The 13,742-nt window shown below is 34.6% G+C and overlaps 2 protein-coding genes and 1 pseudogene across 2 annotated transcripts; all 3 read left to right on the top strand.

The window, feature by feature from the left end:
* Positions 1 to 1,088: 1,088 nt before the first annotated feature.
* On the top strand, positions 1,089 to 1,448 carry LOC132803990 (putative receptor-like protein kinase At3g47110). The gene has a single exon (XM_060817872.1). The coding sequence runs from the start codon at positions 1,089 to 1,091 to the stop codon at positions 1,446 to 1,448; it is 360 nt and encodes a 119-aa protein (XP_060673855.1).
* Positions 1,449 to 2,062: 614 nt separating this feature from the next.
* LOC132803989 (probable LRR receptor-like serine/threonine-protein kinase At3g47570) lies at positions 2,063 to 3,323 on the top strand (annotated as a pseudogene).
* A 796-nt stretch (positions 3,324 to 4,119) lies between these two features.
* Positions 4,120 to 8,038, top strand: LOC132804351 (probable LRR receptor-like serine/threonine-protein kinase At3g47570). The gene is made up of 3 exons (XM_060818647.1): positions 4,120 to 6,885; positions 7,103 to 7,515; positions 7,757 to 8,038. Exons 1-3 carry the CDS (start codon positions 4,194 to 4,196, stop codon positions 7,778 to 7,780), a joined length of 3,129 nt encoding a protein of 1,042 aa, XP_060674630.1. The 5' UTR covers positions 4,120 to 4,193; the 3' UTR covers positions 7,781 to 8,038.
* Positions 8,039 to 13,742: the final 5,704 nt, after the last annotated feature.

The following is a 13,742-nucleotide window of genomic DNA, read 5'->3' as shown; positions in this document are numbered from 1 at the left end:
GAGCTGAATTTACAAAACAGAGTTAACCGTTGCATCCGAAATTTGGCAAAGCAAAATGGTGGACTTCACTCTTCCAGGGTCAAAATATAATTACCAGAAATTTTGGGGCAAAAATGCAATTTTCTAAAAATCTTGGGGTTAACTTGTAAATACAGAAACTAAGGGGTCAATCTGTAATTTTTGAAAATACAGGGGCTATTCTATAATTTTAGAAAAATTTGCTAACGTGGAAGATTGTGATGATATGTCAACACATGGAAAATGACATGGCAATCGTGTTGCTGATGATGTGTCGGATCGCGTGGCTGACGTGGCAACTGACATGGTCGTCTTCAACCTCCAGATGGTGTGTGTGGCGCGTGACCAGCTGCAGAAAACTTCGGGCAGCGCATGTGGGTGCGTGGAACGTCGCGTTGCTCTCTGAAGAACTTATTTTTTCTCGCCTCGTCGTGTTCTTTCACCTGGTATTGTCAAATTATTGATTTAAGCAACTTTTCGAAACACCACCTTGAAGAACAGAGGCTCTGTTTCTTCAAATTTGGAACCCAAGCTCTCAACCTGGAGCTCTGATACCACTTGTTGTGGTTCTCTGACCACTATAGAGAAGAAATATAAGAAGAAAAATAAAAATATAATTCTATTACTCTCTGGAAATAGATTACAAAACACAAAACTTCTCTCTTGGATTCTCACGTGGAATCTCTCTCTATTCTATCAAACTCTCTATCTGGAATTTCATCACTCTTCCCTCAAGCTCTCACTGGAGTCTTAAAAGCTCTCAACCCTCCTCACTTGGGATGATATTGAGATTGCTTGTCTTGGATTAAAAAACCACAGGGATGGAGTCTATTTATAGGCTCACAAATTCGGTGCACGTCCTCCATTTTCAACCTCTTCTGACGTTCAACACCGGCCTCTGATATTGCCCACAATTGTTGAGCAAAATTTACGTTGGAAGTTGCAGGAACCATTGTCAACAATGATGAGTTGTAGCAGTCTTCACACTGTCGATGCAGTGGAGCGGCTAGACTTCACACCAATATCATTGTCAAATTGTTCTGCACTTGAGGGGCTTGATTTTGCTCAAAATGATCTCATTAGGAGGCAATTATTTTGCTGGAGAACTGCCTACATCCATAGTTAACCTTTCATCCTATATGCGTATATTTACTATTTCTGGGAATTTCATACATGGAAATATTCCAAATGGGATAGAGAACCTTGTTAACTTGATCTTTCTAGGATTGGGAAATAACCAGTTAGAGGGCAGTGACCCTGAAGCAATAGGGAAGCTTCACAAGTTACAGGTAGTGTCCATGGATGGAAATAAGTTTTCCGGTTCAATTTCTCTTTCCTTGGGTAACTTAACTTCATTGACCATTCTCCTTATGCAAGAGAACATGTTTGAGGGAACCATACCTCTAGCCTCAGAAACTGCAAAAATTTGATGACCCTTAACCTTTCTAGTAATAGTCTGAATGGCACCATTCCCAGAGAGGTCATTGGCCTTTCTTCCCTTTCAATTTCTCTGTCACTGTCTGAAAATTTATTGACCGGTGCCTTACCATCTGAAGTGAGCCTTTTGAAAAATCTTGGCGAGTTGGATTTATCAGGAAACAAGTTATCAGGTGAGCTGCCTAGCAATCTTGGAGAATGTATTAGTTTGGAACACCTGCATTTGGAGGGTAATGGATTTGAACATACAATTCCTCAAACTTTGAAAAATCTTAGATGTTTGGAAGAATTGGATCTTTCGTGCAATAGCTTTTCTAGGTTGATTCCAAAATTTCTTGGTGAACTTTTAACTCTCAAGCTTCTTAATCTTACTTATAACAATTTTGATGGTGAATAGCCAAGTGAAGGGATTGTTTCAAATGCCACAGCACTTTCAATTATTGGAAATGACAAGCTTTGCTGTGGCATCCCAAAATTGCTTTTATCTCCATGCCTCAAGCGAAAGCACAATTCAACTAGAAAATTTTTCCTCCAAAGGTTGTAATCCCAGTAACTTGTGCTGCTATATTGTTAGCTGTGTATTGAGCTTTTTGGTTGGTTATTCTGCATGGAAACTGTTACTTCATCTTCTACTGAGAATTGGCAATCAAGTATGTCTTACTCAGATCTTTTTCAATCCACAGATGTGTTCTCTAAGAACAATCTGATTGGTTTAGGGAGTTTTGGTTCTGTATATAAAGGAGTTCTTTCAAGAGATAACAAAATAGTCACGATAAAGGTATTAAACCTTCAACAACAAGGAGCTTCCAAGAGCTTCCTTAATGAGTGCAATGCTTTGCGGAGCATAAGACACCATAACCTTCTTAAAATCATAACAGCGTGCTCAAGCATTGACCACCAGGCTAATGACTTCAAAAGTCTAGTTTTTGAGTTCATGGCCAGTGGAAGTTTAGACAACTGGCTCCATACAAAAAACAACGAAGAATGCCAGAATAAAAGATTGAGCCTTATTTAGAGACTAAACATAGCCATTGATGTTGCTTCTGCCCTGGATTATCTCCATCATGATTGTGAAACACCTATAGTTAATTGTGATCTAAAGCCAAGTAATTTTCTTCTGGATGAAGATATGGTTGCTCATGTTCGTGACTTTGGACTAGCAATGTTCCTCTTCAAAGAATCAGATATGACCCCAAAAAGCCAAATATTCTCTGTTGGGCTAAGGGGTTCTATTGGGTACATTCCTCTAGGTATGAATTTTGATCCCCAGATGAGATAAATATTGGCTCTTGATTACCATAACATTTTTTTTCTTTTTTTTTTTTAATACCTCATAAGCCAAAAGTGAACTTTTTCAAAGTAAGTGGTCCAAAAGCACAAGTGGGGGGGGGGGGGGGGGAAGTGCTCTTTATTCCCTCCTATTCCTTAAACTAATGATTCTCATCACCAATGATTTCATATCCTAACGAACTTATTGAACTGTAGAATATGGTATGGGAGGCCAAGTTTCTGAATTTGGAGATAGCTATAGCTATGGGATACTATTGCTAGAGTCGTTCACAGGAAAAAGACCTACCGATGATATGTTCAAAGATGGTTTAAGCATTCACCAATTCGAGGCAATGCCTTTTCCTAATCATGTCATGGATATGGTTGATCCTTCGCTGCTCTTTGAAGATGATGATCGTGAGGAAAATGAAAATGACATTGAAGAGATAGCAATAATCGATAACGATAACCAAGTCTATGCTGGAAGCAAAGAAAAAGATTGTTTGGTTTCAGTGATGCACATTGGACATGTGCTCCAGATTTTTACCAGAAGAGCGGATGCTTATGAATGTAGTTGTCAACAAAATGAAAGGAGTTAGAGAATCATATCTCAAATGCAAGAAGAGTAAGGATATTGATATGTCTTAGTTGTAATCACAGTAGTTTCATCTCTACTAGGCAACTAAATTTAATATATAATGGTTGAATATATCTGTGAGCTGTTCTATCACATTCAACTACACTTCTTTGCCATGAAATAAGTATTTAGAAAACAGAGGAACTCTGTTTTTGAGTTCTTAGTCAGTGTCAATTTAATATTATATGTCTATCTTGTGTTCTTGAGAACAAATTATAAAACCTTCTAGCCTGTGATTAAAATGTATATGTATAAATGTTACATTTTGAATGAAAATATTAATTCATTCTAGTGCTTTAGTTTGGTCTGATTAAAATAAAAGCTCCAAAAATACAAAAAAATAAAAATAAAATCAATATATATTGAGGGTCTCAACTAAAATAAACAAAGCTAAAAGAATGATAATGAGATGCATTAAACTTCTTTTTTTATTTTTTAAGGCTAAATCCAAATACCAAAAAAAAAAAAAAAAAGGATGAACAATGCTAGAATGATTCAACAAATTTTAGAGGTTTATAACGTGTTCTACACGGAGGTTTAATTAGTTGTAAGGATTTGTGTTGCTATGATGGAGTTGATCTAATTAAACACACTTTCTTTTTCTCTTTTTAAGAAACAGATAAAGAAACTGAAAAAAGTCACTGGTTAGGTCCTTGATATTTTCCCTTCATTAAATATCCGCACCATCTAGAGCTCCTTATCTTCAATGCGGTCCTACAAGCATTAACTTCGCCATTGAATATATGTACACTTTTTAATGCTTTTATCTTCCTGCATACCAAAATGGTATCAGGTTTGGTGCACTTAAATTTATATCCGGAAAAAGAAAAAAATGGACATCATGGATCATTCAGATTTGTGCTGTAGGTGGATATTATCCATATTTTTCCACTGTGGGATCATTCTTTTCTGCATTAATGTTCATATGGAATCTGCATCCTCAGCTTCTGATTATGGAAATGAATCTGATCATCTATCTTTACTAGACTTGAAGAATAAGATAATCCAAGATCCTCTCGGAATCATGAACTCCTGGAACCATTCCATCCATTTCTGCAACTGGGTTGGCATCACATGCAACCCATCAAGCAAACGAGTATTGGCTTTGAACCTAATGGCTCTAAAGCTGGGTGGTTCAATCCCACCTTCAATAGGAAATCTCACTTACCTCGCAGAAATTCGCCTGCAAAATAACAGCTTTCACGGTGAAATTCCTCAAGAAATAGGTCATCTTCTGCAGCTGCAGCATCTTAACTTATCGTACAATTCCTTTGTGGGAAAGATTCCAACAAATATAACTCACTGCAAAGAGCTAAGATATTTTATTGTAAGTGGCAACAAACTTACTGGGTCAATTCCAGTCCAGTTCAGTTCCCTATCAAAAATGGTGGGCTTGGATTTTAGCAAGAACAATCTTACTGGAAGTATCCCAGCTTGGATAGGAAATTTCACTTCTCTGTACTCGCTTTCATTTCGCCAGAACAATTTCCAAGGAAGCATACCCGAAGAGCTTGGCCATCTAAAAGGCTTGGGGAAATTCATACTCACGGACAATAATCTCTCTGGTATAGTTCCTCCTTCTATTTATAATATCTCTTCCATATACTATTTCACGTTTACACAGAACCAGCTGCATGGAAGCCTACCACCAGATGTTGGCATTACTATGCCTAATCTCGAAATATTTGCTGGTGGAGTTAACAGATTTAATGGCCCTATTCCCGTATCATTGTCCAATTGTTCTCAACTTCAAAAGCTTGATTTTGCTCAGAATCATCTCAGTGGAACACTGCCTGAGAATGTAGGGAGCTTGAACAACTTGAATAGACTCAATTTTGATGATAATTTGCTGGGAAATGGAAAATCCCGTGACCTTAATTTTCTTAGTTCATTGGCCAATTGTACTGTTATGGAGGTGTTGGGTCTGGCCTACAATAATTTTGGAGGAAAACTTCCTGAATCCATCGCCAACCTTTCATCTTATATGAGCAGATTAACTCTTGGTGGGAATTTCTTACATGGAAGCATTCCAAATGGGATCGGAAACCTTGTCAACTTGACCATTCTTGGATTGGAATATAACCACTTAGGAGGTACTGTCCCTGAAGTAATAGGGAAGTTTCACGAGTTACAGGGACTTGAGTTGGAAGGAAATAAGTTTTCTGGGTCAATACCCTTTTCCTTGGGTAACTTAACTTCATTGAGCGTTCTCTTTTTGGAGGAGAACAAATTTGAGGGAAGCATACCTCAAAGTCTTGGAAACTGCACATTTTTGATGACCCTTAACCTTTCCAGCAACAGTCTCAGTGGTAACATTCCCAGAGAGGTCATCGGTCTTTCTTCCCTTACAATATCTTTGTCACTGTCTCAAAATTCCTTAACTGGTTCCTTACCATCTGAAGTGGGTGTAAATCTTGAGGAGTTGGATTTATCAGAAAACAAGTTATCAGGTGAGTTGCCTAGCAACCTTGGAAAATGTGTTAGTTTGGAACGCTTGCATTTGGAGGGCAATGAATTTGAAGGTACAATCCCTCAGACTCTGGAAAGTCTAAGAGGTTTGGAAGAAATGGATCTTTCCCGAAATAACTTATCTGGGTTGATTCCAAAATTTCTTAGTAAACTTTCAACTCTTAAGTTTATTAATCTTTCTTATAATAATTTTGAGGGTGAATTGCCAAGAGAAGGGATTTTTGCAAATGCTACTGCAGTTTCGATTCTTGGAAATGATAAGCTCTGTGGTGGCATCCCAAAACAGCTTTTACCACCATGCCTCAAGCACAATTCAACGAGGAAAATATTTTCTCGGAAGGTGGTAGTCCCGATAACTTGTGCCGCTATATTGTTAGCAGTTATATTGAGCTTTTTGGTTGGTTATTCCATATGGAGGCCTGTTACTAAATATTCGATTGAGGATTGGCAATCGAATATTTCTTACTCGGATCTTTTTCAATCCACAGATGGGTTCTCTGAGAACAATCTAATTGGTTCGGGTAGCTTTGGTTCTATATATAAAGGAGTTCTTTCTAGAGATAACAAAATAGTCGCGATTAAAGTACTAAACCTTCAGCAACAAGGAGCTTCCAAGAGCTTCCTTGAGGAGTGCAATGCTTTGAGAAGCATTAGACATCGTAATCTTCTTAAAATCATTACTGCCTGCTCAAGCATAGACCACCAAGGTAACGACTTCAAAAGTCTAGTTTTCGAGTTCATGGCCAATGGAAGTTTGGAGCAGTGGCTGCATCCGAGGGACAATGGTGAACACTTGAATAAGAGATTGAGCCTTATTCAGAGACTGAATATGGCAATCGATGTTGCTTCTGCTTTGGGTTATCTCCATCACGATTGTGAAACACCTATAGTTCATTGTGATCTAAAGCCAAGTAATGTTCTTCTTGATGAAGATATGGTTGCTCATGTTGGTGACTTCGGACTAGCAAAGTTCCTCTTTGAAGCATCAGATAACCCCTCGGAAAGCCAAACAATGTCTGTTTCGCTAAGGGGTTCTATTGGGTATATTCCTCCAGGTATGAATTTTTTTATACCAAGATGAAATAAATCTGAGCTCTTGATTACCATAAAAAATTTACTTATTAAACCAAAAGTATATGTTTGAGAAGTTATTAATCCAAAAGAAGTAATGACCGAAAAAACAATAATACACTTTCTTTTCAACAGCTACTTAAATTTATTGATTCTTAGCACCTATGGACTAGACATCATAATGAATTTGTTGAACTGTAGAATATGCCATGGGAGGCCACGTTTCCATACTTGGAGACATCTACAGCTATGGTATATTCTTGCTAGAGTTGTTCACAGGAAAAAGACCTACTGATGATATCTTCAAAGATGCTATGAGCATTTACCAGTTCGTGGAGGTGGCTTTGCCTAATCATGTCATGGATATAGTAGATCCTTCGTTGCTATTTGAAGATGATGAATATGAGGAAAATGAAACCGACATTGAAGAGATGGCAATGAAAAATGTCAATCGCCAAGTCAATGTTGGAAGAAGAACAAAAAATTGTTTGATCTCGGTGATGCAAATTGGACTCATGTGCTCCAGACATTCACCAGGAGAGCGGATGCTTATGAACATGGTTGTCAACAAAATGCAAGCAATTAGAGAATCATATCTCAAAATGCAAGAAGAGGTAAGAATATGAATAGGTTTTAGTTGTTCCTGTATCAGAATTGTTTCATCCCTACATGATATGGTATTTGAATTTGTATGTAATAAATAATGGTTGGATCTTCTAAGCACTCTTTCTTTTAGCTTGTTTCGTCTGCACTATTTTGCCATGAAATAAGTATTTAAAAAACAGAGGAGCTCTGTTTTTCAGTGGCTTAGTCAGTCAGTTTTAACTTAATATGTCTATGTTGTATTCTGTGCAGATTTTATTCCAGATATCAGCATGAGAAGAAATCATAAAACCTTCAAGCCTGTCTGGCCATGTATTAAAAAACTGTTTTCTTGGTATTGTTTATCTTTTAAAACTGAAAAAAACAAGTTCAAGTACGTGAGCATATATGGAGAGAACGACTAAAAAGCTAAATAAACCATGGTGACAACCAGAACAATGATTCTCAAATAAAAACACCAAAGCTAATGGTGTATTTGTGATGAAGTATTACTAAATCTACTGATATCCTTACAACATGTCAATGAAGTATTAACAGCCTGTTTTCCTTCTTTTTCCCTTTTTTCCTTTTACTCTGTCACAAATATGATGAAATCTGACTGAAATGTTGTGGCTTGGTAAGATCATGGATTAAGGTACTGGGTTTTAACTTAACCATCAATAGGATAAAGTTATAGAACAAGAAATAGAAATAAACTACTTCAACGTCATTAAGCTTTATTCATTTGAGTAAAGGAAGGAATTCCAAGTCAGTTCTTAAATTCTATGCAAGCAACCACAATATATAGCAGAAGCTTTAATTCGTTGACAGCATTATTAATGTCCATTCTCTATCTAGGTGTTTCCACCGAACTAGAAACTCCAATTCCAAATATTGAAGTCAAGGTGTCCTGTATTTGGCCCTTTTTGCCCTGTCCCTCCATGAACCTGTAACAGTGGGTCTAAAACTTCTGATACATGGTCAGATATTGCAATCTTAACATAACTATGGAGATCAAATCCATCTTTAAACATGTCATCCGTCAGATTCATCCCTGTGAAACATCTCTAACAAGAGTATCCAATACAATAGTTGTATACATCACCATTGTTGAAACTCAACTTCCCATCCCATATTCTGCAACGGTATTTGATTTTATTGTGTTAAGTACATGCAACCCCAATGGCTGTACTCAAATTTCCTTTTTTTTTTTTTTTTTTTTTTTAACGATCAAGTTGTGCTGCTGTACTTTTTTATATAATTTGAGGCTTTTATTATTAAAAAGAGAAAACTCTACAGTCTCCCCATTCCATATGAGAAAATAAATTGTAGAGAGATTTGAGGGTAACAAATTAGAGTAAACTGGTAAATTACCTGGTGCAGCATACCCAACAGTTCCTTTCAATCCAACTGAGCTGCTTTGACTCAGTGGAGATATACTTTGAGTCTTCAAGAATGAACTTTGCCAATCCAAAATCAAAGAATGGATTAGATGACTGTGTTTTCCATCATATATGAACATGTGCTTCAACTCTCTAATAATTGCTCCCAAAAAAAAAAAAAATAAAAAATAAAATAAAAAAAAAGCACTCTAGTAAGTTTATTGGTAGAATAGAAAGGAGCGCCACATTCTTAAACCACCTAAAAGTACAAGAATTTGTGATTCTTACACAATATTTTATTAATGGAATATAAGGAGCACCGTGAATAACTCAACACTAAAATTCATGATTTAGATAAATAAATAAAAAAGGGTTAAATTGGTGAAAAATGGACTGTATTTTCCCTGTTGCTTGTTCATCCATGCAGTCTTTGTACTTGTATGAGTTTCATATCTTATCGGTTCACCAATTATAATAATACTAGGTTTGGCCACGTGCATTGCATGCACCAGATTTAATAATCTTGTATATTTTTAATTTATATCTAATATAAAGATATAGCAAGGATAATGATATAAGATCTAGTTCTAAAGTGGTTTATCAAGACATATTCACCTAATATATATAGTTACGTTTATATGATATCAAAATATTTATACATATAGATGACATCACAAAAATATTAAGTAATTTTTGAATAAATTGGAATAATAAATAGCTAATTATAAAATTGAACCTCTATAAATTTGTCATCATTACAATTAAACAATGTCAACTACAATGAGTTGCATAGTACTAAAATATGATTTCCTAAATATTTTTACTTTTTATTCTTCTAGGAATGCAGAGTTCCTGTAGTTCTTTTGAGACCCTTTTTTTCATCTCTTCGTTCAATAGGTTTATGTTCCATTATTTTCCTTTGCTAATACAAAAATTTATACTAACAAAAGAACCAAAATCAATATTCAGAACAGAGGGAAAAATAAGTAAAATCAAGAATGAGTATACCAGATTTTCAAATCTTCATAAAATAATATATATATATATATATATATAAACATTTAGCTGCAGTTAAAACAACAAACCAACTTTGAATTTTGGGAAAAATAAGTAAAATCAAGAATGAGTATACCAGATTTTCAAATCTTCATATAATAATTGTTGGGGTGAGAAGGTTATGACCAAGAGCAAGCTAGCTTGAAGTGTTAGCAACAAGTAAGCTTTTGGTGATGCTCTTGGGAATGGTTGTGTGTGAGTTGTGTTTTTAGATTTTGGTTATGGTGTTTTCTGGTTTTTAGGGTTCCTAAAGTGTTCTAAGGTGTTGAAGAAGAGATAAGAAGAAGAGGAACATGTTGGCTTTTGAAAATAAGGCTTGGATGTGTAGCCATTTCATTCATTTTACTATATAAGCTTGAAATTACAACTAGTTCACACATGCCAAGCATGTGAGCTTACAAAATGAGTAAAGTATTTGAAATTTAAAAAATAAAATGGTCAACACCTAACTTTTCATACACAAAAGAGCCAAAAACCAGCTGCAACATGTCTATTCCAAATATAGTAAAAACTGGCACATGGTTTTAAACTAAGTTCCTATTGTTTAACTAGTTTGGGTAAACAACCAAACTAGCTTCACCTACTTAGTTCCCCTTTGTATCTGCTTATGAAACTTGGTTTGAAGCATCCTTGGTCATCAATAAATATTGTTCCAAGATCTAGGAAAGTTCTGGAACCGGATCATAGGCCAAACAGCTCCAAAACTGGCCCATACTCTGCATACTGGGCCCATCAGATACAGCAATCTGTTTGGAATAGAAAATGGACTTTCCCATGTCATTTTCATCTGAAATTTAAACCATAGTCTTTTATATATGTCTGTAGACATCCCTCAAAATTTCAGCCCAAAACTCCATTTGCAACCTGAGATATAAGATAAATAGTGGAACTATGTTGCTGGAAATTATGAATCCAGCACCATAGGCATTTCAAGCATAACATTCCTACTCTTTTGTGCATAATCTTGCCTATAATTTTGCATACATAACTTAGGCACAAAACCTACAAGGCTAAAGACCAAGCAAAAAGGACTCACCAAGGCAAACTGCTCAATTACAATCGAAATAACCAAATCAAAAGTGTCAAAGCAATACGAAAACATAAGGACATCAAAAGTTAGCATCCATGATGGAGAAAAGAAGAAAAATAGTTAATATTTAGAGGAGTGAAGGGTAAGATAGAACCACATACCTTGTTTACCTTTCTTCTTCTTTTATGTTCATAATTAGACATCCTATGTAAATTTTTTAAATTCTAACTGACCTGCTGACAATATGAAATTTTGAACTTTTCTTAACAATAATGGTAAGAGAAGTTTAACGATCAGCTTCTTGCTTTGGCTGTCGACTTTACTAGTTATTATTATCAGTTTATTTGTGGAATGAAACAACTTGAAGTATGGGGCTAGCTTATTGATACATTTTAGAAAACCTTATTTGAATATATTTAAATTTTTTTTACCAACAAAAACCCGTGCTCAAAGTAATATATTTTAATTTATATTTTTTAGCACGGTTCTCTAATCCAATTATATCTTGTTTTTACTACGAATAATTTTCCTAGCTTAGGCAATATTTATTATAAAGGCAATGATTAGTTACATTTCTCAAATATTACTATGAGTCAAACTTTGTCAGTTAATCTTTTAAAGATTAAAAATGAGAACTTTTTCTCTTAGCACCCAACAAGCTGTGATTTTTATTCTACATATTTTAATATATTACAAAAAAAAAATGGTCAATTTAAATATTTCAACAATAAGAAAATATTTACTATAACTTAAAGAAGAAATTTTTTTATACTCTTACCCAATAAGGAAACCTGTAAGGCTGGAAACAAATTCGCGTAGTAGCACAACAAATTTGGAAGAGATTGCTCGCTTTTATAGAACGAAATATCATGTAATGTACCCAAAAACCACAACAAGAGGAATTTTAATAAACATATTGCGGGGGAAAAGGTTTAGAAATAAAGCAAAATAATCTAGACAAGAAAAATCAACTTCTCCCTAAACCAAGCAACAGCATGTATGTATATACATGCGACACATCTCATCCAGCTATAATATGGTGCCTGAGGCAATCAATTATTGTGCAAATTTATTACTCAAGCTTTGAACATGACACAAAAAATAAAAATAAAAAAACTAAAAAAATAGTTTTGCTTTGAATACAGGGTTGGCTTAAAAAAACTTTAGTACTTTTTGCTCAAGCTTCGAATATGAAAGGGAGGGGAAAAAAAAAAACCATAATACATATATTAATTTTTATTAAAAAAAAATCAAATAACTAACTATGCTAATTTTTTTAGTGTTTACCTTACCACATTAATTGATAAGTTACTCGAATTTGTATGCACTCTTTATTTTAGTTTGTTCTGAAAGCAGGGCAACTCTGTTTTTGGGTCCTTAGTTGCATTTTGTATGTCTATGTTGTGTTCTGTACAGATTGTACCCCAGATATCGTCATAAGAATAAAATATATATGTCTTTGTTTTCTTCTTGAAAACATATCATAAAATCTTCTAGCCTGTGAATAAAATGTATATGTATAAATGTTACACTTCGAATGAAAATATATTAATTCATTTTAGGGTTCTAGTTTGGACGGAGTTCGATCAAAGCTCTAAAAAGAACAAGATTTGGGGAACGAATACAAAGGTCAAGGGCTTTATTATTGAGAAAGTAAAAGGAGGTTATTCAGTAGCCAAATAAGAAAATAAAATCAATAATATATATTGAGGGTCTCAACTGAAATAGACAGGGCAAAACAAAATGATAATTAGATGTATTAAACTTTCTTCTTTTTTTCTTTTTTTTGAATTCTTTAGGCTAAATTCAAATACCAAAAATTAAAAAATTAAAAAAAAAGAAAAAAATGAACAATGCTAGAACATAATTCAACAAATTTTAGAGGTTTATAACGTGTTGTACACAGAGGTTAATTAGTTGCAGGACCTTGTGCTGCTATGCTTAGTTGGGGTTGGTCTAACCAAACGCACTTTCTTTTTCTTTTCTTGAGAAACACTCAATCCAACTAAAAACTTAAAGAAATCTTTGACTAAGTACTTGATATTTTCCTCCATAATTAAATTCATCAGATATCCATACCATCTAGATTAATAGAACTTAAAAGAAATCTTTGACTAAGTACTTGATATTTTCCTCCATAATTAAATTCATTAGATATCCATACCATCTAGATTAATGGAAGTTAAAAGAAATCTTTGACTAACTACTTGATATTTTCCTCCATAATTAAATTCATTGATAAAAGTGGCAGCATAGCCTCCGTCTGAGATGAGCTACTCAAGCAAGCAGAGTTAGGCTCGTAGAAAAAGAGCTCTCATGTTACAAGTTAGTGGGTGAGTTATTGAAGAGTGTCAGGTGTTTATGCGTTAAAGTGGGTCCCATTGAATGTATGAGTGTTCTATGTTATTTATACGTAAGGGTCTTGTAAAATCATTAACACAATATAAATGACTTTTTGCCCAACAAACAAATCATAAAATCTTCAAGCCTGGGAGTAGAATGTATAAATGTTACATTTTGAATGAAAATATTAATTCATTTTGAAGAGAGGGCCAAACAAGATGATAATAAGATGTATTAAACTTTTTTTTGAACAAGATTTCTTTGGGCTAATTCCAAATACCAAAAATATCGAAAAAACCAAAAAAAAAATAAAACAAAAAAAGGATATAATAATGTTAGGACATATAAATCGACAAATTTTAGAGGTTTATATCGTGTTGTACTTCAAGGTTTAATTAGTTGTGGGGCCTTGGTTACTGTGCTCTGTTGGAGTTGATTTTATCAAACA

This window comes from Ziziphus jujuba, chromosome 6 (genome assembly GCF_031755915.1).
Source record: "Ziziphus jujuba cultivar Dongzao chromosome 6, ASM3175591v1".
NCBI lineage: Eukaryota > Viridiplantae > Streptophyta > Magnoliopsida > Rosales > Rhamnaceae > Ziziphus > Ziziphus jujuba.
Note: the sequence above shows the minus strand (reverse complement) of the source record. Positions and strands in the feature narration are given on the sequence as shown.

Excerpts from the sequence above, each read along its gene's own strand:
- LOC132803990 (XM_060817872.1), top strand. The coding sequence starts at position 1,089 with ATGATCTCATTAGGAGGCAATTATTTTGCTGGAGAACTGCCTACATCC.
- LOC132804351 (XM_060818647.1), top strand. The coding sequence starts at position 4,194 with ATGGACATCATGGATCATTCAGATTTGTGCTGTAGGTGGATATTATCC. Across the intron at positions 6,886-7,102 it reads TATTGGGTATATTCCTCCAG|AATATGCCATGGGAGGCCAC; the intron begins GTATGAATTTTT and ends GTTGAACTGTAG. Across the intron at positions 7,516-7,756 it reads ATCTCAAAATGCAAGAAGAG|ATTTTATTCCAGATATCAGC; the intron begins GTAAGAATATGA and ends TATTCTGTGCAG.